Raw genomic sequence first — 27,794 nt, 5'->3', positions numbered from 1 at the left:
AAGTCCTTTTTCTCTTTTTTCTTCCAATTTTTGTGGTGCCAACCGTATAGGTTGTCGAAGACTAGGGGTAACAATACTTCCATATTTATAGTTGTGAGTGGTATGCTTCCTGGTTTCCATAATTTTGCTTTCCATTTTTCTTGCTAACCTGAATGCCTTCTCTAATGAATCAGGTTCCCAAAGGCGAGCATCATGTTGGATATTATCCTTTAAAGTTCCTATGAACACATCAATCCTATGCTCCTCTGGAATATTTTTTACCCTTATGCTCAATTTTTGGAACTCCTCAACGTGCTCCATTATTGAACCCTTTTGTTTGAGACTTATCAATTGGCTAAAAAAAGTGTTGCTTTTTGTATCCTCATAATGTGTTGTCAATTCTTCTGTAAAAATTGCCCAAGTGATAATTTGTTTATGAGAGCAAAGCCATTGATACCATAAAACTGATTTGGTTCCAAATATAAAGTTGCAATATGTACCTTTTGTGTGTTTTTCACATTATTGAGATCGAAAAATTGCTCCATCTGTAATATCCATGTTGGGGGATCCTTGCCATCAAACTTACTCATATTGATTTTTGGAATATGGTGGGTCTTCGATCCAACATTAGAGTCTATGAAATCATGATTAACATTTCTTTTGTTCCCATCATGAGTTTCATTTACTACCCTTTCACCATTAGTAAGTATTTCTTGTAGAAAATTTATCAAATATGTCTTCAAATCTATCTTCAAAATTGTCAATCTTAGCTTCCATGCCCTTTATCTTAGATTCCATGCCATTTATCTTAGCTTCTATTAGCTTTTGTGAGAGTGAAATTTGTTGCACTTGATTTTGTAATTTTGATATATCATGTAGCATTTCTTCCTCTTCTTCATGAGTCATGCTAGAGCTTTCAGGTTGCTTACTAGGTGTTTGCATTTTCTTTCCTCGGGGCATCAGTTACCGATAATAATGCTCTACTATGCCCTTTGAATTCCTTCAAAATAAATTTTCAAACCAAGCTTAAGAAAAAATTTTAAAAAAAATCTACACACCTTTTTTCACTTTGTAGGAGCCCGATATTGCCTATGATGTATCTCTATAATTTCAGATCATCCAGTTCTGAAATTGCGACTTATCGTAGCCCTCTGTGTCCTCTTTCCAATGCCACTAGTCTGATCCCAATTGGGTTCTCCAAGGAAGAGTTATGCCAAATCTCCCACAGTGACCTGATTATAGACTATTTCACTAGAGAAAACTTGTACGACGTGCCACATGTCCCTATTTTAACCTTTTGCTCTAAAAAATATATACAAGAAGCTACAGTCCGTCCTCTTTCTATACCTTCTTATAAAATTTCAATCTGATTCTCAGAGAGAAAGTTATGATGATTTTCCTCAGGTCACCTATTTGGAATGTAATTCAGGAGTCTGCAAAAATACCAACTTCCTCAGATCATATCTCCACAAATATAGTGTGAAAAGCTCTGAAATTCATATCCGAGGTTAAATGCGATTTCATCTCAAATGGGTTTTTTCTCACTTTTGGAACATCACAGAAAAAAATTTATAGCGAAAATGCCATGATGACCTATTTGGAGCAGCGAAACCCTAGAATCCAAAGCTCTGATACCAAATGTTATCAAACCAGCTCACAAAAAGATAGAAAAGATAGATCAATGCCTTAGAATTCAGCCTCTTCGAGAGGGCAACCTCCTTTACATTACATAAATGAACAATTCTTGGATGATTCAAATGAAAAAACCTCCTTTCTATATATAGGAGTCTAAGGAGTCACAATATAACCTAGCCGACCTAACAATAATAATATAAAGGCACAAAAATAACAATAGAGGGATTATATGGGGCACAGTAATAACAATATGGGGACAATAGGGCACAACAATATTAATAAGGGATACAACTACAATAGTAATGGGGTAATCACTAGTATTATAGGGACCTAACATCCTATCAGTTTTGGGTGCGGGATCTGCCTTCTGATGTTTTCCGCATGGTTTCCTATTTTCCCTAGTGACCGAGCACTCGAGGCTTTCCTTCTCTGAGTATTTTTTCTTGCGATAGCACTAATCGTGTATCAGAAACTGCCTCTATTTCTGGATCTTGGCTTTCGATTTCCAATTTGCGTCCATGCGCAGTCTCCATGGGCCAACGGTCAGCGCGCTTTAACCGAGGGTCCTCGTTGTTCCATGCAGGCCACAATTGCCATTGTATAGAGGTCATTTCTGATACTTGTTATTCATAAGATTTGATCTGACATAGTTTTGAAATAGTCAGGAGAAATGTTAAAGGATCCAATTCGGATCACCAAAAGAGAACGCCTTATCACCCGCAGACTAATGGGATGGTGGAAGCATTCAATAAAGTGCTAGAGAATGCATTGACCAAGGTTTGCAATGCTCAATGAAGTGATTGGGACCTACGCATACCTGTAGTACTATGGACTTATTAGATGACATGCAAAAAGTTGACTAGACAAACTCCCTTTAGGCTTGTCTATGGTGTTGAAGCAGTAATGCCTATGGAATATATTATGCCTAGTTTATACATAGCGACGCTCATAGGTATGAAGGATCACAAAGCCCTGGAGGAAATGCTCGCACAACTAGATGAGCTCTAGGAAGAGATATTTCTAGCTGGATTTCACCAACAGGTCCAAAAGCAATGAAAAAAAGCATCGCATGATCGGCACATTATGTCACACACCTTTAAGGTAAATGACCTAGTTTTTTTATATGACAGTAAGTTTGATAAATTTATAGGGAAATTTCGAATGCATTGGTTAGGGCCCTATGTCATTAAGGAGATTACCAATGGAGGAGCAGTGCAGCTGGTCAAATTGAATGGAAATCCCTTCCCAGAAAAAGTGAGTGGCAATCCACTGAAGCCATACACCGGTGGTTCGACCACGTGACTAGATGCAGGCAGCACAGTCTTAGCATTTTAGGCAGTTGAAAGGAGGCGCGGGACTATAAACTACACTACCCAGGTTAGGGAGCTACATGATTTGAAGACTATGCGAAGCAACGAAGTGTCACATGGTTCGCGGTAGCGTGAAGGGGGTTGCACTACCTAGGATGGAATTGTGCAAGTCAACCGGAAAGTGAATATTAAAGTCACTGTTCATGATTTGATGGTAGAAATGCGGCCAAATGGAGTGGGCAGTGACATTTAAGATGAAAATTATGGCTCATATCCTTGAAAATATATTGCCAATCTGACAGTAATGAATCGAATTTGGTGGGAACAGTTGGATTTGAATTCAAAATGCGCTATAAATTACAGGTGGTTATCCAATGAAAAAAAATTGGCATTTTGAAAGTTGAGTTGTTGAGCTCTTAGGCGCACATGAATCACGAGCACTACAAACTTCTAATAGCCAATAAAGTATTTGAGATATTGTCGAAGGAGACACAGGAGTTCCTACAAAAAGTCATGTCGGCGTGCATAGAAGCCATATATACCAAAGTAGAGGAGTCGATGCCAGAAGTTGAGATGGAGACAGAAGTAGCTGCTCCAGAGGTCGCCGAAGTACTATCCAAAGTCCATAAATCACCGAGACCAAAGCTAACCCAAACCAAGGAAACCACAAAGGATAAAAAGGGCAAGCAACCTACCATACCAGTGCACGCATCACCAAGAAGAAACCCGCCAAAGTACACTGCACAAGAGAAGGGAAAAGCCATAAATTTGGAGTCAGAGGTGGAAGACATTAAAGACATCTCGATGGATGATGAGGATGTGGGAGTTGAAGTGGAGGAGGTTGAAGCCCAGGGTGTTGACCCTATCACTTGGCTGCCTGAGTATGTCCCTCCACGCAAGCCCAAGACTAAGGTTTTGAAGGACATTGATGAGAGAAATACCCCCTTGCAAACCCCATTGTTGCTGGATGAGATTGTTTTTGACAGACAACTCTTAGCGTTGGTGCCGCTGCTAAAAATTGAAGATGTGGACTTGTTTGACCACGAGAAGTTCCCACACCTTGCAACCGAGCAGTTAATGCACTGCATCAGTGATACAAACACCAGAATGACGACATTGGAGCCATGGAGGTGGCTCAGAGGAGTAGGCAAGGTAGGGTTTCTCAACTTGCTTTGGGTGCCGCACTACAACCGCACCCTGGTGAGAGTATTAGTCATCAAGCAGATGTTGTTCTTGGTGCATGATGCGTGTTTGTGGCTGGAGGAGCCAATACCCATCACAGATAGACTGATTTACTGATAACACGATTTCCTTACACAGGAGAGAATCCAACCATGATATTTGGCGAAAAAGGCAGTGAGCAGGCCCTCGCAGAGTCTATGAAGGAAAAGTTTAAAATTGTGAAGAAGCCGCACAGCTATGCTATATCCAGCATCTGTGACCTTGCTGTGAAGGTAGACACATAGAACTTAGCAAGGAAGGTGATGAGGAAGTGTTGCGTTGATGAGGTTCTAGTGCCTATCATCGTGCTAGCATCTCGGTGCCGAATGAGTCCAGTTCAACTAGTTAGACTACCTTCATGAAGTATTCCTAGTAAATTGTCGTGAAGCACAAGAGCTCAGCAAGATGTTCCACTACACATGGCTGTTGTTGTCAATTGTGATTGTAGCATGGGAGCTACCAGAGGACAGTTAATTCCCTTCGGTCAGACCAAACCTCCTAGAAGTAGCAAAGTAGGCTTCGCTATGGGTAACCAAGGATGCACAGCGAGTCAAGGATAGCAAGATCTTTTGGATCTTGATGGAGATGAACATTTGCATGGCCATCAATTGAAAACTGCAATTTTCACCTACAGTGTACACCAACCTATAGGGCTATGTAGAATTTAAAGCAGAATTCCATCATGTATCCATCAAGGCGCAGAAGGACCCTACACAGAAATGGTATGACTTGCCTTATTTGGCAATGGATGATGCCATTGATGCAGTACTTGATCAATGGCTGACATAATGGTGCTCTACAACAGACTTGTTGGTGGGAGGAAGAAAGTCCGTTGTGTTAAAAAATAAGGAGGAGGCCAAGCTAAAGATGACTCAGCTGGCTGAAAAGAGAAAGAAGGAGGCCACTGACAAGGCCTAGGTGGAGCATGAGGCCACGCAGTAGATAGTGAAGTAGATAGGTGGGACAGAGCAGGGCTCTGACAAAGGCGCAAGGTTTCCTTCACCTGAGACAGAGGAGGAGACAGAACAGCATGACGCGGACCAACAGGAGACGTCCGCCCGCATCAAGTGCCCAAGGGAGCCGAATAAAGGAGGGCCTATGAAGAAATCAAAGGCTAACAAGACATCACTAGACCCTATCACGCTAACAGATGGTGATCTGCATGATATTAGTGACACAATGAGGGATGTCACCACGGAGGCCCTACAACAATTCGAGCAGAAGAAACAAACAATCTTGGGGGCTATCCAGACAGGTTTGCAGGAGCTGCAGACCCACGCATTACATGCTAGCACAGTGTCTACCAACCTTGCCATCAACACTTCAGAGGCTATTGATATGATGCGTTCAAAGGCCTCCAGTGTGATAGTGCTACCCGATGCAACATTGACCATGGAGAACAAAGCTGATAGGTCCACTGTCAGCACCCTAAACAGAGTAGGGTTGAATCTGGCAGTGCTCCTGCGTAAAGCACTCCACCTCTTACAGGATGGAGTGATTTCAGAGCTGAGGGCCCATGAAAACCACACCCTCCAGGTGATCAGTGAACATCAGATCAAGAACAAGTAGATGGCACTACAACGAGATTCTTCCATCGCCGTTGAGACCGAGGCAACTAGTTAGAGCAAGTGCATTATGTAGGTCATCGAGGAGGCATGCCGAATGGTCCTAGAGTTGGCCATTCCAGAGGAGGAGCCAGTCGAGGTGTGCATTCGCAAGTTGGCCATAGGGATGCGTGACACTCGTAGTGAGATGGCGAGGGTTCAGTTGGAGTTGAACCTGCAAATCACGGAATTACATTTAAAGGACCAGCCTTCAACTCTGCCAGAAGTGAAGGAGTAGTGGGAGACCGCTGTCACAAAAGCAGTAGCAGTGGTGGATAGTGTAGTAGAAAACTACACGCAACTTTTCGAGCATTCATTTGAGGTCCTGAAAAGCTTGTAGGAGGACCCCAATGTATAGTGATTAGAGATGGAAGCATGCGAGCTACAACATCGCTATGATAAAGTTAAGGGCCCAACACAAACTGTCACACTGAAACAAAGACTAACAAAGCTTCAAGAGGCCAAGTAGCTGAAGGAACAGGTGGGTGCAATGCTGCACAAGGAAGCAGTGCTAAAGGCAAGACTAAAACCCTGGCTGGATGAGGCTTACACTGTGATAGGAACTATAGAAGGAAGGCAAGCTTGCGACTCTGCAAGCAACGCAGCAGAAGCTTTAGGCGTAAAGCTCAAGAATAGTGATCGAGCAGATGGTCGAAGACGCGAAGTAGGTGGCAGCTCAGTGCACTGCCAAGGTTGTGGTCATAGAGGTTGAGCTAGAAAGGCTTTGCACAAAGATCTTTGCACCTACTGAGTGACTCGAGGATGAGTCATGATGTTTGTGTTGGGGGCTTGTTGGGAACGGGATCCCCCAAGGACATGTTAGGGGCTAAATGCCTATGTTTTGAGTCGAATTTTGTAATAAAATAGTAAAGTCTCTGCATTTTGTGATCGTGGAGCGTGAAGGTGTCATGAGTGATAAAGGGTTGACCACCCTTAGTTTTGTAAAGTAAAGTGGGTTGTAAAATATCTACCCATGGTCTGCAGATCATGGGATTGTATAAAAAGAGTTAAGTAAGCTCTAGGTAGTTCAGATAAGTCTTGGAGAGTGATAACTATGAAGTAAGAAGTCTAAGTTTCGGGTTGTAGCATAGGTAGAGGCTCTGCAACTGAGTGCACAAAGGCCTAGGATAGAAGTTCATAACTGAGTGCGCAGACCCCTGCAACTGTGTGCACAGGGTGGATAGAGTCTGTAATCACTTGAAGGTATCAATAAAGAGAAGTATTCTGCAAATTCTGTGTCTTTTTTTATGATTAATGCATCTTGTTGTATTGTGTATGAATTTCATTTATAATGCTTATATGATGCACGAATATATGTAATTACGCTGGTTAAGTGAACGCAAGTAAGAACATCTGTTTCCGCAATGTTAACTATGATTGTTTAATAAGATAAGTAAGACACTTAGAATAGTTTCGGAATCTGCATGGTACACTTCCCTAGCAGCACGAAAGTACCTGAGCCACATATTAGCGCTATGTGAAGGTCAATCATACCTTTTCACGGAGGTATTTAAGGGAATAATAGAGGGCTATTCTTGCAAGCCCTAGAGCTAAGTAACCTACACAAACGCAGGAATAGAAGGAATAATCTGACATCACGACCATCTCAGGGTGTAGAATCTTGGTTCCAACATCTCCCGATACTACTTTGGGTGAGACTTCGGTCCACGCTCTGCGCGCTGATGCTGAAAGGGCCAGTGGTGTAGGGATTTATTTGGTTAAATAATGCTAAACCTGGGTCAGGTCCCCTCAAGCGGAAAGAGGATAAGGCCAATATATCTAAATTCTACTTGCACAACTTGGCCTTAACATACTTGAATGTGTGGAACCCCAATGCAAAGTTTGTGGACTTACAACTAATGGCCCTTTCATCATGGATGAGTCACGAGGAGGCCAGGGCTAAGGAGGTGAAGAGAGTGTTGGAAAGAGAAGAAAAAGAGTGCATTTACATTAGAGCAGAACATATCAATTCTAGGGTTGTCATTGGCACTCATAACATCATCACCAATGATCCCCAACTTGCACCAAGATAACTAGCTACACAAGAGCAAGAAGTCACACATTTTGAGGACACTTTGAGATTGCTAAGGGATGGAAGCCAGAAAGCATGCAAAAGGATATGGGGCACCCTATCATATAGCATAAGGATAAGGGAGTATCATTCCCCTAAAATAATGAGAGATGCACTAGAAAGGACCCCACTATATAACAAGGCACTACAAAGACTCTAAATAAACTAGATTGGTCTGAAACTCAGTCCAACATTGCTATTGGGTATGCTAGAAGGTAGAAAGGAGGAAGAGGAAAGAAAGTAGTGGGAGGAAATAGAGAAGCATGCATGATTTTATCCACAAGAGGAAACTCCATCACCAAAGGCTTGGGATGTAAGAGAGGCCACAAGAGCTATGAAAGGCATGGACATATACTAAGTTTCTCAAAGAATGAGAAACACTTTTAGTAGAGGGGTGATGATGAGGCTCAACAATAGGTAAATTATATGGACCTTAATTCCACTCTCTAGCTTATTAAAATCAACTTTTCACACATCTCTTTACATATTTTATCATATTTTTCTTAGTGAGAAGGGTAAAGGTGAGATGTTATGTCATGTGGCCTAATGTGCATTAATTGCAGGATTTCGAGTAGTTTTTGGCTAATTTAAGTGTAGGAACTTGAAGTAGACAAGAAAGAGGGATTTTAGGAGATTGGATCTCCCTCCTTAACTCCTCAATCACTTGAAGATTCCTCCACCAAATCTCATCAGCTCAGAGTTACAAGTAGCCAAGCCAATGATAGTTGAAGACAAGTTAATCTCGAGTTTGGGAACCAAGCCTCCCTAATTTTAAGGAAGTTGTTGGTAGCTTCAGTTGTATAAATAAGAAGTCCTAGGGCCTCATTAGGATTCAACTTTTTATGGTAGCGAAGAGGAAATTTCGAGCTTAATATATTGTGAATATTATTCTCATGTTGGTTTTAACATTTTGTTGATAATTAAATGGTTTGTTTGATCCAACACTAAGTTGATTCAGAGGGTTGAAGTTCTTGGGTTAGCAGCAGAGGTTCCTCTTATTTTTGGACATGTATCCTTATACATTAGAATCATAGACTAGCTACTGAAATTATTTATGTTTTGTTTAATTTGCAAGTATTTGAATGATTGGTTAGTTTTGCTTCCCTTAGTTAGAGAAGTAGATCAGTGTTACAGTAGGGAAAGAAAATAATTCATAAAATATTGTGACAGTGGCCTCATGCCCATCTTCCTCGTGGGGTCATGGTTTGAAGACCCCACTCTCACAGAAACAGAGTTATCTTTTGATTATTGCATAGCATAGGGTTTCTTGTTGAATAAGTCATTGTTCATGATTTTTTAGAAGCTGTTGCAATTGTTATTTCCATTTCTTAAGTTTTTTGTAGGTCAGAAAGCATTCCATTTCATAGATGTTACAGGGAAAAGTGTCTATATAGAACTGATCTATCCCACTAAGGTGTGACAGCTACCTTAGAAACAAATAGAGAAAAGCTACTTTCATTTTTCCTTTATGAATTATAGATAGAGAGGAATAGAAAGACCAACCTCTGTCTTGCGCTAATCTCCTAATTTGATTCCCCTCTTCTTTGATAGTCTTTAGCTACCTGCTCCCTTGCACGCCCAGCTTCACAAAGTACCTGTAAGATCACAGAAGCATAGTACTATACAAAGACATGGATCTATAATCATAAAAAATCTAGGATCAGATGTAAATTGACCATACAAATGTAACAAGCATCAATGACACAAGAGCATGGAGGAAAACTTGAATAGCTTTTATTGATAAAACAAGAAAGAGCCAAGAGGAGTTACAACCAGTTGTTTTGACCCAACATCAACCTCCCAGCAAAGAAGCCCCTCTTCACCTCAAACAAAGCTTAGATCACCCAACAATCTGATGTTTGTCTCAAGAAACCAACAACAATTCCTTACAATATGCAAAATTCCAACCTCTGGATCTCTCGGATGAGGGATCCATATATAAATGTCTGTAATGGAGATGAGTCAGCTCATGATTTGATTAGTGTCTTCCCTCTGATAGTTCTTGCTTCCATAGATGTCTGTAATGGAGATGAGTCAGCTCATGATTTGATTAGTGTCTTCCCTCTGATAGTTCTTCCTTCCACTTGGAGATTGATGGTCTCTTACTCATCCTTGGTCGAATTGAGTGAGGCAAGTGTCACAAGAGAAGATTCTGGAAGTTTCCATTGCCTCTCCACCTCACAGAATGACACTGCCATTTGTCATTTCTCGCCCATCGCACCCCACAAAAGGGATTTTTGAAATGCAACGCACCCACACAGTGTATTTAGGTGAGATGTAACGCACTTGGCCAGTGGAGCCGCTGAAATGATCCTGTTTTGACCAATTCTGAGCAGTTTTTCATAGAGAACTTCTGGGAGAAGCTGTAATCTGTTGACCTTTTTCCTTTAGGGGTTAGAACAACACTTTTAAGGACTTAGGAGCCCTTGATTTATGGACATTTCATGCTTGGGGTTGTAGGGCCCAAAAATGTCTATAACAGTTGCCCCCTAAAGCATGAGGTCGTTAATATTTTGATGTCGGGTGAAATGCTTTATTATGAGGATCCGAAGTTCTTTCAATGCTGGGAGGAGACCTGTAATAAGATTCAATACAATACATTATCTTCATAATATTTTCATGATCTAGCTGAGGTGGGCATTCCCATGCTCAGCTTTATAAATTCATTTTCATGTACATAGGACAGACAATCGTATGAATGTAGACTGATGATTCTGATAGAGCCATCATCCTTTTGATTGGATGATTATATGTGCGGCAATGATGTACATTTGATGTCTTTATTTCCCTGAATATATATCACAACCCAGATGGATGAAACTAGATCTGGGGTCTTCAATCTTGTTCGATCTTCACTCGAAGTACAAGTCGATCCATGTGAAAGCTATTCTGGAGTCGAACATGGAAAGACATCACCTGATTACCAGCCAATGATGTAAGCTGTTAACAGGCGTGAGCGGAATCACCGATAATGATAATGACCCTCAAGGTACTGCAGTACAATTCACGTGGTGTGAATAAAGGACTTGGTGTCGAACACCACGCAAAACCTTTCGGTCGAAGGCCATTGATGTAAACCTGTCGACAGAAGTGAGAAACTTGCCATTGAGGCATGCAAGCTTCAAAGTACTGAATGGGGTGTTCCTAGATCAACATCTTGGATAATGAGCTGATGTCAACAAGAAGTGATCCGTCACAGGAGGGCCTTAATGAATCCCACATCAATGACACGGAACAGAGCAAATGATTTTAATGGAGGTGAAAACGATCTGGTGATATAAGGTTCAGGGTGGAATTCATGAAAGAATGGAGTATAAATGTATGGTAGTGGGTGACACACAGGTGAATTCTCTGAATGACTTCTCTTGAACATATCGGCGACACTGATGTGATGGATTGGTAGCATTAACCCCAAATGTGGATGGTATGATGGGACCATGGTAATGTGACCGGTGAATGAAACAACCCAACCCGACTTGGACACGGAGTGGAAGTGTCATGTTCAAGAGCGACTTGCTACCAACAAAGTTTCTTCAAGTTTTCTTCCCAATTTTTCCCCAGTCGTTGCTGACCAGTACCTCTTTATTTTTGTCAAGCTTGAGGAGGATAACATATGCTTGTTCTAAAATTTTCCCTTCGGGCAAACCTATTGCTATGTTTCAACGAGCCTAGAGATAGTGAAACTTGTTCTCGTCTATAGACAAGTTTGTCGCTATTAATCTTTTTAACGAGTTTAATGACAAATATAACTCGGTCCTTTTCAATTTTAGAGAGTCTGAAAAGGGACGTAAAGGAAACTCAAAAAATCCTTTTTCATCATCTAATCCCTTAAGTCCAAAAAAGTATAAAACAATACAAAAGGGATGAATTTTCGATACTTTTAACGAGCTGAACAAAACAAGCGCTCGATCTTTTTGTGTAATAATCCCTCAGGTCCAAAAAGATTAAAATTTAGAGGAGGGATAGCACTTCCTGTCCCTTTAACGAGCTGGAGAGGCCAATGGCTCAGCAATCTTTTTATATTTTACGAGTCAGTTGAAAAGAGCTTAAAGGAGACTCGTCTTTTGAGGAACGAGTGATAAAATGGGTGGAAACTGATTCCAGGTAAGGTTTGGAATTTTCCAATCATGGCAGTGTTACAAGGATGGCTAGTGAAATCACTCTTCGCAGCTGTTCCTCAAAATGGGTAAACAATCAAATGGAGGTGAATGATCGGCCAATGTAAAAGTGGAGGTGACGGTGCAAACACGACCAAGGCTTTAAAGGCTGAAGTACTACATTCACGATGGTTATTTACTAGGGAATAGTTCATTTTTTAACGAGCTTAAACGAGATTTCGCACTGGATTGGTAAGACTGCTTCCAGGCCATATACCAGTTGGAAAGGTGTAAACCTGGTTGCATTCCTTACCGATGTTCGGTAAGCCCACAAAGCTGAGTATAGGATTAGGTGCCATCTTCTCTTGTGAACTCCAATCATCCTTTGCAGCAGGCGTTTTAGGACCTTGTTGATTGCTTCAACTTGTCCGTTGGCTTGCGGATAATATGGAGTAGAGCTGTCGTGAGACAACCCTAGTTTGGCAACTAATTCAACCATCATGTGATTGTGAAAATTCAATCCATGATCTGTGACTATAGCTTGTGGTATGTCGAATCTGGCGACTACATGATTGAAAAAGAAGAGGGTAGCTGTTTCAGCAGTATTATCTAATGTAGGCATCGCCTCGGCCCATTTGGTAAAATAATCAACTATGACTATGATATACCCATGCCCCCCGGTCGAGGTGGGGTTACATGTCATGAAATCGATGCCCCATTTGGATAATGGCCCAATAGCAACTATTAGCTGCAGAGGTGCGGGTGGTCTTCTGGTTTTGCTATCGAAAATTTGACAAGCATGGCAACTTCTGACTGCGGTTATGCAATCTTTGAACATTGTTGGCTAGAAGTATCCTGCTCGTAAGATTTTTTGCGTTGTAGCATAACCGGATTGATGCCCCCCACACACGCCCGAATGACAATCATTCTGGACTTTTTCAGCCTCCTCATGGGTGAGGCACCTTCTCAGAATTGTATCAATACCGCGACGGTAAAGTGTATTACCAACGATCATGTAGTCTTTTGCTTGGTATCGAATACGTTTTTGTTCGGAGCGGGAGCTGTTTGGCCTATATTTTTGGGTTTGGAGATAAATGATTATATCCCCATACCACTGATTGCTTGAAGATATCAGAAACAAACTTTCGTCCACGATTGTTTCATCGGATGTTTCATCGTTGGACGACGATGGGAGATCGCATAATAATTCTGCGAAAACCAGAGCTTTCTTTGACTTGGATTTTACAAATTCCAAATCAAACTCTTGTAGGATTTCTATCCATTTTGAATATTTGCCCCCCAGCAACTGTCGCGACAATATATAGGTCATGGGGTTGCAATCTGACAGAATGGTAGTTTTTCGAAAAAGGACATAGTGTCGAAATCTCTGTATCGCTTGAACAGTTGCGAGCACTAGCTTTTCAACATAAGAATATTTGCTTTCTGTATCATTTAAGTTTTTACTTAAATAATATATAGGATGCTTAATTCCATTGACTTCTTGAACTAAAACCATTGCAATGGTCGTATCCGCTGTAGCCAGATACAAGTTAAAATCTTTTTGATAATCATGAGCATACATTAATGATGCTTTCATTAGTGATTCTTTTAAAGAATCAAAGGAAGCTTGCGCAACCTGATCCCAGACAAAGGGTACTCCCTTTTTCAAAAGACGCGTATAACCTTTAGCAAGTTCGGCGTAATTTGGAATGAACCTTCTCATAAAGTTTGCCTTCCCTTGGAGTTTCTGAATCTGAAGCAAATTCGAAGGTGGAGGCAAATTTATGATTGCCTGGACCTTACATGGGTCAAGATGAATCCCGTCCTTTGAGACTACAAAGCCAAGCAAACGACCAGAACTGACGCAAAATACACATTTGTGTGGATTGAGTCGTATCTTGTAGTGTCGGCAACGTAGAAATATCGCTCTTAAATGCTGCGGGTGATCAGTCCGCTTTCGCGAATGAGCCGGAAGATCGTCGAGGTATGGTTGAATGATGTTTTTGATGTCGTGGAAGGCATAATTCATTGCCCTCTGAAACGTCACCCCTGCGTTCTTTAAACCAAAGGGTAATTTTCGATATGCGAATGTGCCCCATGGACAAATAAATGCAGTCTTTGACTGGTCCTGTGGGCGGATATTTATTTGACTATACCCAGAGAATCCATCCATGAATGAAAAGATTTCACATCCAGCACATTCATCAATTATTTGGTCGATGAAGGGTGTAGGGTAGTTGTCTTTTGGACAAGCTTGATTTACATCCCTATAATCGACGCACACTCTAATTGTTCCTTGTTTTTTTATAACAGGGACAATATTCGATACCCAATCGGTCAGAGGAACCGGGTAAATGAAACTAGCATGGAGAAGTTTTTCAACTTCTACCTTAATGGCAACGGCTTTCTTGGGGTGCACCTGCCGTAGCTGTTGTTGTACTGGTTTGACATCTGGATACATCTTAATTTCGTGTTCAACGATACTCGAGTCAATGCCTGGCATTTCACTCTATGACCAAGCAAAGACATCTCTGAATTCGCGAAAAAGAACGTCATATATTTCCAATTCTGAAGGAGAACAACATTTGCCAACATAAATATTCTCTACAACATTTGTTTTGGTCGAGATATTTATGGCGATAGTCTCTTCAATGTTGGACAAGTTTCGCTCAGAATCCACCGTGTTCACAGTATTTGATAGAAAATAAAAAACTGAAGGATGATAAAGGTCGTCAGAAGTATCTTCTCCACAATCCGGAAGAAGGGAACGATGGTGGGAATCATTCCATGGTGCCTCTTCCATTACCATTGATTAGACAATTCCTTCGTCGGTGACATGCACTCGCAACCAGGGATCTGAAGGGGTACCATATTCTTTAGACCTATCTATCCAAACGCTTGATGAGCGTTGATTTGGGTTTGCCATCGAGGCTAGGAACATTGATTGCTACAATATTTCCGTTGGGCTTGGGGGTAAAACCATTGCATGATCCATGTCGATATCGTTTTCTGAGATCTTTTTAGAAGATATCATATTGCAGGTTCCTACCAATGCTACTTCTGCCAGATTGATTGGAGGTGGAAGGGTGAAAGTTCCCATTAATATAGGATCTTTTAGTAGGCCTACTCCGATATTTTGAAGCGAATGGGGGCTTCCATGGACCATTGGAATGCTTCCTGTAACTTGAGAACCATTGGGGAGGAAGTTTTGTTGATTGACGATTGTAATCCCTCCTTGGAAGGGAAATGCAATCTTCCTAAAATAGGTCGACACAACAGCAGCCATAGCATATATCCATGGTCTTCCTAGTAGGATGTTGTAATCAAGATTCCCATCAATTACTTCAACATCTATTTCTACTGTTTTCCCTCCTAGTTCAACTTTCAAGTTACTTAGAATACCATATGGGGTATATGTCCTTCCGTCGAATGCTTTTAATGTCGTCGAAGATCACGACAAGGTTGGAGATCCTAAAGTTTTCCAGCAACTCATCGACATAATGCATGTAGATGCCCCCTCATCAATAATTGTTCGATGAACAGTTTTGTTGAGGGCTTTCACTTGAATAAGGAAAGCTAGTTGAGCTGGTAATTGAGGATCGTATCCTTTATGATCGAAGGATATAAGATTGGAATCCTTGGGTCTATCCCACCAATGGCTGATAATAAAGCTTGCCTTTGGGATGGGCAATTCTGTAGTACTTCAAGAGTTGACATAGCGGATGGCGATTGGGCCAAATCTTCCACTATATTATAATGTTGTGCCTCTCTAGCGCGGGGATTAAACATCGACTTGTGTACTACTCCCTTTGGTGGTTTTATTGTCAATTCAGGAATGATTGGCGGCGCAACTTCTGTCGAAGTTGTTGTCGAACTACTAGGTTGATCTTTATCCTTGTTGTTCGACAGCTGTGGATTCCCATAATCTTTGCTCCTTGTCGATATCAAATAATCATTTTGCTGTTTTGAAACCGAAAACATTAGCACTTGACACCAGGAAGCATCTTCACTCTCAACCAGATTTGTTCATGGATTTGGAAACGGATCAGTTAACACTACGGAGGTTTTTGAATTCTTAAAGAATTTTTTAAGCTCAGCTCTGTGTGGACAATCTGCGGTCCGATTATCCTCATCGCATATCATGCATGGAAATTTTAGTTTCCTATCTCCAGGGGGGTTTGCAGAAGATTTTTCAGGTGATGATTCTTCCTGTTTCTTCTTCTTCCCTTTTCCTTTCTTCTTGCCCCCTGGTTGCTTGGTTTCCTTGCCTTTATCTGTCGATACGACATTTACTTATGAGGCAAGAAGTTCATCTTTTGCATTTTGACCTAAAATATTACGAGCCTTTTTGGATGTAGCCTTTGTCGATTTCATGTCTGTTGTGCCAATCACGCCATCGCTGGCATGAGAGTCATTGTTTGATTTAGGAGGAGGAGGAATTGAGAATTATGGTCTAGGGGCATCATGTATTTTATCGTAGAGCGTGCTGGACTGAGTGTAAATCAAGTCCAAATACTATACACGAGCAGTGATTTGCTCTTCTGTTACGACTCCCCCTTTTGCCACATCTTCCGTGATGACTTGATAAACCATTCAGCTACGAGCTGATAGGGAACATACGTTTTTACCATTCTACGACGACGTCTCCACTCATGTATATGATCAGATATGTGAGTGGGCGTTGTCTGTTTGAAGTTAGTAAGGAGTTCCGTTCCTGTTTCGTACCTTATTGGTAATTGAAAATGGGTTAAAAAGGTTGTGGCTAAGGTACTAAAGTTGTCGAATGAAGCTATAGGCAATGCAATGTACCATTTTGCCGCTGGACCCGTTAACGTCCTCTAAAAAAGGTGAAGTCTTATCGAATCATCATTTAGGGTGTTTGATGAACACCACAGATGAAAGGTCATCACATGATTCGACGGATCTTCACCCAGATTTCCATTAAATTTAGGAATATCTGATGTAATTTTATGTGGAATCGCTGGCCACCAAGGGGCATAAGCGATTGGATCATTTGTTAGCCGATTTAGATCAGGTAACTCTAAAGTTGCCACAAAGGGTAACTGTTGATTCAGGTTAGGTGAAGCATACCCAGGATAAGATGGGATTGCCTGAGCAGTTGGTCTTTGCATATCGGCATAATGCATTTGATGCTGGTAACTCTGGTAAGGTTGGTAGGCATGACCATTGTAAAATGGTTGATTTTGACCATTTTGAATATACGGCTGACCACTATTTACAAAGATTTGTTGCTCAGAACCTTGGTATACTTGTTGGAATTGTGGTTGTTGGTATTGCACTAGCCATGGTTGTGAAGCCATGTGTTGTTGCCCGATACTAACAGTTTTACCAAGATGAGGGGTAATCGAATCCGTCTGGACCTGTGTCATTCCACCAGTCGGCGATTGTGGTTGAGTTGTAGGGTCAAGGGGCTGTTGCATTACAACTTGAGAAATCTGAGGTTGGCATACAACAGGCAGTGTTTGAACTTGCGACACTGTCACAATAGCTGGCGTAGTCGGTATGTTTGACATAGGTAAGCATTGTTGCATCGAGTATACAACTCTTGGTTGTTGAGGTAGTATTCGTACCCAACCGCTTGAGGTAATTCCAGTATAACCCGAATGTTGTTGTGAACTCCCGTATGGATATCCTCCCAGAGGGGATAATGAAAGGGTATACTACCCCCCATACGGTGGTAATCCAGAACTCAAGGGAACGGTTTTCCCTTGAGGGCTGGACTGCCCAAATTGACCTCTAGATGGATCAATTTGCTGAGACTCAACATAAGAGTTTCCGGATATGATTCTGGATGAACAAATAGGAACAGACCATACTGTCGAAATGGCCCCTGAGTGGGCTCCTTCTAGCGGTTGAGAGCTACTTGGGACAGATGGTATACCGGCGAACATTGTTGGAGTGATAGCAGGGAGTTCTGCCATTGCTGTGTCAGATGACACAGTCCTAGATGTTGACGGTTGTTCAGACATTTCTAGTCTATCCAAAAGATTACCTAGCGATTCTACAGGAGCTTCCACTGGCGGTAGACTAACTTCTGATGAAGAAGGATATAGAGTGATCCCGACTCCAAATTGCGATGGAGTACTAGTTGGAGGATCTTCCACAATCTCTTCTATGGAAATCAGACCAGGTGGAAGGGGAAGACCGTCAGGTCCGTAGAATATTTCTAGTGCCGAAGAAGGTATGGAATCGGCAGTGACAGATGTTTGAAGAGCAGGACTCTCCGAACCGATTGTTAATGGAACTGGTTCGGTAACACAAGTGTTTACTCTTAGACTAGGATCAGTACTACTGTCCTTCTGTGGCTGCTGAACTTCTTCTGTAGAGGCAGGGATTCCATAAATGTTTGGAGTAACCAGAGTCTTTGAAGTTGTTGGAACACTTGTTCTAACCTTAATAGGAGATTTGGAACTGGTTAAACGAGTTCGCTTTGTCCGTACTATCTTCGATTCTGGAGACAAAGACGGTTGACTCGTAAGCCTCCACGAACGACGAGGTTTCAATTGACTTTCTTCCACGATTGCAGATTACTCGATCAACTAAAAATAAAAGGGAAGTATGTTTCCGAATTAAATGAATTTTAGATGCTTTGACACAACTTGTTTTTTCAATTTTTAAGATTCGAGAAAAAACAAAAGATGACTCTAGTCTCCTTTGATTTTTAATGAGCCTGAAGTGACAAGTGCTCAGATGGACCTTTTCTATTAAGGAGTCTAAAAAGGAATGAAAGGGACTGCTCTGGAAATCTAGGTAGAGGGATTACCAAACCAATCGCAAAACTGCAGAATACTTTTTATAGTACGGAAATCAATCTTCCCAAATGTTGTGTTCAGTGCATTGCGATCGATAGGGCGACAGACACGGCTTCCTATGGATAAAGGATTAAGCCTATTGGTGTCTCCCAAAATATACTCGACGGTACGTGGGAGCACAAGTCCGTACTGGAACTTATCGTCTCAAAGTGGAGGAATCACCCAACCATCAGCGAGAACAACAGTTACTAGGCTTTACGACGCCAGAATACATCTCTAGCCTAGACTTCTAAATGTTGTGCGTTAAGTTCCAAAGCGTTGTTAGATTCATTGAATTTATTTTAAGTTTCTCTTGTTTATGAAGTTTACCTTTCAGGTTCACCGTGAGATGTAGATGTAATTCCTAGAATGCAATCTAAGATGATAATCAAACTTTTTATCTTCTTTGTGCAATGAAAATCCTAGCTACTAAGGAAAAGAAAGACAAAATATTTTCACAAAGAGCAAAGAGCACACTCTAAATGCACTTTCCTAAATCAATCCAATCAGACTGTCTATATGCAAATGCACATGCATGTATTTGTTTTCGACTTTCTTAGTATATGAATGCTAAAAAAAAATTGATGCACAAATCTGAATTTCTTTTCAAGTGACAAATATCAACAAGTTTCTTTTCGAAATCATAAATGGATACGATCACAATACCTTACGATTTTAAAATGAATATTTGTTCTTGACACTAGAAAATTACAAATTCAGACCAGAAACAATAGTAACAGGATAATCGACCATCAACAACAATCAAACTCTTTCCTACGATTGAAATCGACACTTGCGACAGTTCCAAATCAAAGGATGACAGTACGATTATTCTACTTTTGCAAAGGAGAACTGTAAATAACTTAACAAACACACAAAAACATCTACAGTTCTTTTGTATAAAGGAGGTGGAATAACAGCAAGGAAAAATGGTTTCAAACAGACATATACTGATCACAGGAAGTAAAATTTAGGAATAGAACTGGAAAGAATGAATCACAGAAACCAAAACTGCACAGGGCCTAGTCTGATCAGCGCACCTGTAACACAAAGAATTTGAAATGCAGTGCACCTTGTCCACTCGGGAAGTGTGTTGAAGTTCAGATCCTCTGAACAGTACCTGCACTGGGCCAGAAACGAGACTCTGTTTGGGTTCCGGGTCACATTTTGCAGTTCAGTTCTTGGGTTTTGGCCGAGCAAAAAGCAATTAGTAATGCAACAATCAGGGGTAGATCTAAGGAGGATCTAAGAGCTATCACAAGGGCAATCAGATAGTTTGTGAATCAATTGTTTAAATCATAAACAGATCTAGAAGATGGATTGAAATAGCAATTATCTACTTTGCATTTGTTATGGAAAATGCAGTTCGAATGCTACCTTTAAGTTTATGAAACAAACAACAAAGAATGATAAACAAACAAACTAATTATCTCCCCAGCGGAGTCGCCATTTTGTTACAGGGAAAAGTGTCTATATAGAACTGCTCTATTCCACTAAGGTGTGATAGCTACCTCAGAAACAAACAGAGAAAAGCTACTTTCGTTTTTCCTTTATGAATTATAGATAGAGAGGAATAGAAAGACCAACCTCTGTCTTGCGCTAATCTCCTGATTTGATTCCCCTCTTCTTTGATAGTCTTTAGCTACCTGCTCCCTTGCACTCCCAGCTTCACAAAGTACCTATAAGATCACAGAAGCATAGTACTATACAAAGACATGGATCTATAATCATAAACAATCTAGGATCGGAAGTAAATTGACCATACAAATGTAACAAGCATCAATGACACAAGAGCATGGAGGAAAACTTGAATAGATTTTATTGATAAAACAAGAAAGAGCCAAGAGGAGTTACAACCAGTTGTTCTGACCCAACATCAACCTCCCAGCAAAGAATCCCCTCTTCACCTCAAACAAATCTTAGATCACCCAACAATCTGATGTTTGTCTCAAGAAACCAACAACAATTCCTTACAATATGCAAAATTCCAGCCTCTGGATCTCTGGGAGGAGGGATCCATATATAAATGTCTGTAATGGAGATGAGTCAGCTCATGATTTTATTAGTGTCTTCCCTCTGATAGTTCTTGCTTCCACTTGGAGATTGATGGTCTCTTACTCATCCTTGGTCAAATTCAGTGAGGCAAGTGTCACAGGAGAAGATTCTGGAAGTTTCCATTGCCTGTCCACCTCGCGGAATGACACTGCCATTTGTCATTTCTCACCCATCTCACCCCACAGAAGGGATTTTTGAAATGAAATGCACCCACACAGTGTATTTATGTGAGATGCAATGCACTTGGCCAGTGGAGCAGCTGAAATGATCCTGTTTTGACCAATTCTGAGAAGTTTTTCATGGAGAACTTCTGGGAGAAGCTGTAATTTGTTGACCTTGTTCCTTTAGGGGTTAGAACAACACTTTTAGGGACTTAGGAGCCCTTGATTTATGGAAATTTCATGCTTGGGGTTGTAGGGCCCAAAAATGTCTATAACAATAGAGTTGATCCACTAGCCATCAACAAATCAATTTCTTAAATTCAACTCATCTTTTCTACATTTACATAAAATTGTTCATAAATGAAGAAATGAATATGTGTTGTTCCAAGAATTGTTGATCTGTAGGGAAAAATCATTCCACCAGCCTCATCTAAGTCTTATCCACCTCTCACCATACCCTACCAACCATCAATTCGGATTTATTTTTTGTAACCCACCGTGGACAACCACCTTGAGCAAATCCAACCATCCTAAGGAGTTGGGTTGATCCTTGGGTAGTGTGCACCTTTCCCATACCTTATTCCACCATCATCCTTTTGGGAAAAATACTGAGAGGGGGGGGGGGGGGGGGGGGGGGGGTGTGAATCAGTGTTTTAAAAACTCACAATAATAATTTTCTTTTATGAAATATGTATGCGACTTTACTGAACCCAACTCGCGTATGTATGCAATTATTGTAAAAGAAACTAGCGTATGCTTAGTAAACTTGTAAAACAACTAATTCTTTATCTATTAAACTTAAACCAGAATGTCAGAGATTTATTAGGAATTTGATAAGTAGTAAGTAGGTGTAGTAAGAACATAATAAAGTATCACACATAAGAAACACCATGAACACCAAGATATAAGTTGGAAACCAAATGTGGGAGAAAACCACCACTACCATCGTCTCAATTTTCAAACTTATTGATATCAAAAAGTTCTTACATTCTTGTACTAGTGTAGACTCATGCTAGTACATAGGCACCCACCTTCTAAAGGATACAACCTTCACTCGTTCTCCAACTCCTACTGGAAGGGAGATCCAACCCCTTGATCTGATTACCAGCTACTACTGGCAGTAAGATTCGACTTCTTCACTAAAGGCTCCAAACCTCAGCAACATCCATGGACCATGTTTCATAAATTTTTACATTGGATCCACCTGATTTAATTCATCAAAACTTGTAGATCAACTAAAGAAAACACCAACTTAATTCAAACAGAACAGTGAGATCACTGTAGCCAGAACATAGAACTGAACTCAGAATATTGCATCAAAACATAGAATCAACTACAACCCTGATCATTCATATGCCAACATGTATACACTATTTCACTTAAGGCAACCCACATGTCTACGTTCTTTTCTATAGAGTAACATGCGTAGAGATCTCTATATACCTAAAACTTGTAATTCTTAATCAAACACAGAGTTGACTAGAGTTATTTTGAAATATTTTGTTAGCTTACAGAACCATCATACAGTTAGAAACATCAATAGTCTTTTTAACCAACCAACATGTAACCAAATTCAACTTCATCATTCAATCAGTTCTACTTCAGACATTATCACTCAACCCAAATTAACAAGAGGACATCATTTATAGGAAACAGAGGTATAGCAACACTGATAAGGTTGATCAGTCATTTATGAAAAGAAACCCTTCCTTTATGTATGTGACTTTGAAGAAATGAACCTACATCTATACGTGACTTAACTGAGACCAACCTACGTACAAATTTGAAAATTTTGACCTAAAATTGTGTAGCTATTTAGAACTTAGAAAAACACAGATCATAATATTCAAAGATAAAAGCATGCATCAATACTTAGATCTAGTCAATCCATGAGTAGATCATACAATGGAAATTCATTTTAGGTCTCATGATCCTGATCCGTCATTGTATTCATCGGTGCATAATTATTTTAGATCTTTGTCTCAACTATGGCCCTTACAATGCAAATATACTTTAGATTGAAGTATTCATCAAAAAACCTATCACATGCACACTTAGCGCATTGATCTTCATCTCCTTATATAGTTAGAGCCTTAGCCAATACCATGAGTCAAAACTACACTAGTGTTGGTGGTAATATTGAATGGGATCAAATAACCATTACTACGCTCAATATTGTAGGCTAATACCATGGTAAGGACCCTTGGTATTCTTAAATTAGCTTGCTAGCATGTACGTGACTTTTCTTCTTTGTAGCTGTGTGTATACACAATTTGTGTTGGGCATGGAATCCCCCCAAGGCATGTTTTGGGGCTTAAAGCCCAATTTTTGACCAAATATTGTTGTAAAAGCTAAGAAAATTACGGGCGTGGGGCGTGAAAGTATGAAAGAGTTGCAGGGTTTTCCACCTTAGTTTTGTAGTGTAAGGTCGGCTAGATAGACCTACCCATGGTCCGCGGACCATGGGATTGTATAAATAGATGAAGGCTCTAAGTGTAAAATGAAAGAAAGGAATAACGAAGAGAATAGAGGAATGAGAAGTATAAGTGATTGAGTCGAAGTGTAAAGTGCATCTGTGGGTCGTAGAGTAGGAGAAGGCTGTGCAGCTAAGTGTGTGGAGGCCTAGCAGTTCGCAGCTGAGTGTGCGAACCCCTACAACTGAGTGTGCAAGGCAAGTCAAGTCTGTAACCATTGAAGAATCAATAAAGAGAAGTTTTGCTATAATTTTGTGTATCTTTTCCTGGTTTAATGCATGATTGGATATAATTTGCAAATATATTGTTTATTTACTGTGCGAACCTATATGAATGTTTTGTATTGTTAAGTATAACTTAAGATAGTTAAGTAGGCAAAGGTGTTCAAATAATACTAGAAGATAAATAAGATCTCAGGTAATAGCGCAGAGCATGGCACATCCACTGGTTAGGGTTGCACAAAGGCAGGGTATCAGGCCACAAGGAATGGAAGGTGTGCAAAGCCACCTGCATGAAGGAACAAACAAAGGACCAGTCAAGGGTGCAGAAACTTGGTTCTAGCACCCTCCCATAGTACTTCGGGTGAGACCTCGATTCGCTGTCCACGGACTATTGTCGAAAGGGCCAGTAGTACTGGTATTTGTTTGGTTAATTAACTCAGAGCCTAGGTCATGCCTTAACAAGCCAACAAATGGTTCCATTGATGGGACCGAGATTTGCATAGATATGTCTGATGTTGTATCACTGGAATCTAACAAAGAAAGGAATTGAAGAGTGGTTGGAAAGAAAGATTCATAGGTTCGCGGTGCAGGAAAACATAAACCTATGACTATCAAAGGAAGAGTGGTTAGATTGCTACTTGTACATGGAGATCCATGAAATTTTCTCTGCATCTTTCCTTACTGAGTTGTACGAGTTGATCACGAAGGTAGCAGATAGCCAAGGAAGGTGTAAACTCGACAAACCTATTTTGTGGACTCCAGAATTGGTGCACAGACTGGAATAATCAAAAGATCAGATCGCATGCACTGTCGATCACTAGCTTGATCGAATAATAGGATGATTCATCACCGAATTCACGGTAGAGACTTTAGTCAGCTATAGCAAGGCAGAATGATGCTTCCTCAAGGGACCGTGAGGTAAGTACGTTAAATCTTTGAACACTTGGATTAAAATGCTACTGTGTGAAAAGAGGGTTATGCAAATAAATTGATGTTTGGGGCTACGTGAAGTGGGAGAATCTACGGAAAAGAAGGTAGCACAGAACTAGAGACTAGCCCCTTGATTTCACCTCTGGGAAGAGGTGAAGAAGAGCTTGTGAAGGTCTCACCAAGAAGTACGATCAATCTGATAAGGTAGAGAAATATGTGCATACCACCCCCACCCACACCACCACTTGTTTCACTGTCTTCACTCCCAATTTCGTCCATCCCACCTCTTCCACCACTGTGAAGTAGTATGGCCAGCACAATAAAGCTACCAGTGTTCAAGGGTGTATGGAATGAAGATCCAGACCAATTTTGGTTCGTGGTAAAAGCTGTATGGGAAGCATAGAGTGTCACAGACAACAATATAAAGAAGGCGACATTGGTCAGCGTTGTGTAGGATCGTGCAATGACCTAGTACATTAAGCATTCCAATGAAAATCTGAATGCGGGGATAGCGGATATCCAAACTGCGCTAAACAAGGAATTTAGCCGGCCAAAATCATAATCACAGTCGATCATTGGATTCAAGGAAATCACAATGCTACCAGGCAAAACCCCATGGGATTTGGATCAAATATTGAAGTGCACAATTCGTGAAGCGAACATGACCTTAACAGATGGGCAACACTATGAATGGTCTGTAACATCATTAACACTACATCTACAGAACACGTTATCACAACAAAGGCTAAGCACTTAGGTTGAGGCTTTGGAGGTCGCGATGAGATCGCATGAGACTCTGATATAAGATCCTAACCTGGGAGTTTAGCAAATTCACGCATAGCTGAAAAACTTGTGCCTAGAGATGCAGAGTTTGAAAAAGGATAGGACAACCCACCAGAGATGCGTGATGAGGTATGGTGCATAAAATGCAAGGGCCAGGGGCACGACAAGGACCACTACTCTGTGTTCGTGAATTACCTTGTGGGAGGAGGGCCAATGCCACTAAGACCAGAGGCAAAAGTATGACCAAGAGCGACACCTACACTGTGGTGCATGATTTGTTAGATAGAAGGAAAGCATGCTACAGATAACTGCCATCTATTACAGAAGTATACACAGAATTCATATCATTTGTTCTATAATTTCTATAGATTAGTAGGCCATGATGAGCACACCTGTAGAAGTTATGAGCTGATGATGGATCAGACTCCTACCTATAGGGTTCAGGCCAAAACATGACCCCTCGATCAAAACACAGGAATGGTGTGCACTGGATTTCAGGGGTGCAGACGAGGCCGAGGTGGAATGGGACCAGGAAGAGGTCGCAGACAGATGATATGCTACAATTGCAGAGGGTTGGGACGTTATGCCTACGATTATACAAATCCAACAAGACCATCATGCTTATATTGTACATAGTTTGATCATGAGACAGAGGACTTTCCTACACTAATAGCGAGGTTGCGTGATAAAGGAGCACTCCAGCACAAATGATGAGGTCTGAGCTGCGTGAGGAAGACCCTAATGTAAATATCGTGCTCTGTAGTGGTATTACGACAGGCGATGACAAAGGCAAGTAGCCTAAAGAAAGTAGCTGTGTTCGCAAGGCTCTAACGAAGGAACCAGAATTTGACTTGGAGCATGCTAAGGAGACCTTCATGGAAGCTAAGAAGAGCTTGGATGATGCCTCCACTTTAGGAAGTAAAGACAGACTAGAGCTAGACATGGACCCATCGATTCTCACTACATTCTTGGAGACATGCATGAAGTTGCTGCGCGACAATAAGGTAGTAAAGGGGCTGCAAGAACTCATAACTAGATGCACTGGGACTGTGCCAGGAGAACCACGTGTCGTCTGGAATCTTGGGAAGCACATGATGCGAATAGGAAGGGAGATGATATTGATCGTGCAGATAGGGGAATATGAGATGGACCAAGTGATTCTGGATCTAGGACTGGATGTGAATGTCCTGCCAAAGCAGACATGGGAACAAATGGGTACGCTTGCATTGCAATGGTCTCTTATCCAACTGCGAATGGCAAACCAGCGAAAGATCCTATCTATGGAGAGATTGCAGGGAATCACAGAAGACATCGAAGGAACAATCATGCTAGCGGATTTCGAAGTGATAGAGATTTTTGATGACAGCAATCCCTACCCTATGCTGTTGGGAATAGATAGGGCCACTGACATGAATGGAGTAATAAATCTAAAGAAGTGCAAGATGATCTTTGATAAAAAGTCACTACGCACAGTGGTACCTTTAGACCCTGCAGAAGGATCGTGCTACATAGAGCCAGTGCATGACTACAACAACGACGACGATATGGACTGCATATACAAGATAACCACACAGGAGAAAGATTGGGTAAATCCAACTACGGATGGCCGAATCTTGTGGGAGCGCGAAATCTCCTGCACATTAGATTCAGACGAGGAGATAGAACGGTGGCAAAAATGGTTACATGAGGTAACCACACTCAGCTGTAACATGATGATGAGATCGTTGCGCTGTGTAACAATAGATATAAGGGATCTGCCTACGTACTATGGGTTAGGTGAAGTGGAGGAGTTCCTAAAAAAAATGAAAGAGAAGTTTAAGAAAAAATAGCATTTCGACGCTCTGAAATGGGAACTGTGTAGTATGCCCACAATATGGTGGGGTACACACCAACAAAGGTTTGAAGACTAGTGCGAATGTAGAAGGATGATGTGCATGCAGTTTAGGAAGCCTCAAGTGAACCGGCCCGCACACCAACCTATCCAGGTGGATACAGTCATATGGTGTGAAACCTGTGCGAATGCACACCATCCTCATGGTTGGAGACATGATTGGAAAGTAGGTGCGAGGAAGGAAATGGCGCGAACGACCTCTCCGGTTGGGACCAAGAAGTATGAAAAGCCCAAGTGTGCAGAAGAATATCCACATAGAAGCTTTTAACAAAGTATGTGAGGCACTGAAAATGGTCCACAATGTGAAGCGGACTGACTCGGACCTGCACGTACCAGCAGTTCTATGGGCTTATAGGATTGCATGCAAGAACCTGACCGCACAGGCACTGCCAAGGCTGGAGTATGAAGCAACCACTATAAGCCCTATAGTACTCCAAGTGCTTAGACCACACATGACAGCCTTGGTAGATACGATGGTTCACGAAACCTTTAAAATAGAAATCCAACAAGGAAATTTTAGACTCCAAGAACTTGAAGGAGAAAGGGTATG

General features: G+C 41.2%; 1 protein-coding gene across 1 annotated transcript in view; it reads right to left on the bottom strand.

Moving 5' to 3' along the window:
* Window positions 1-5,931: 5,931 nt before the first annotated feature.
* The window catches only part of LOC149220645 (uncharacterized), a 67,617-nt gene continuing 45,754 nt past the window's right edge, over window positions 5,932-27,794 (bottom strand). Inside the window, exon 4 of the mRNA XM_089387153.1 lies at window positions 5,932-5,997. Within this exon, the coding sequence (XP_089243279.1) occupies window positions 5,932-5,997 (66 nt within the window). The remainder of the gene's footprint in view (window positions 5,998-27,794) is intronic.

Source organism: Pinus tabuliformis, chromosome Q (genome assembly GCF_031772625.1).
Source record: "Pinus tabuliformis cultivar Carrire ecotype Pingquan chromosome Q, CPIR1, whole genome shotgun sequence".
NCBI lineage: Eukaryota > Viridiplantae > Streptophyta > Pinopsida > Pinales > Pinaceae > Pinus > Pinus tabuliformis.
Note: the sequence above shows the minus strand (reverse complement) of the source record. Positions and strands in the feature narration are given on the sequence as shown.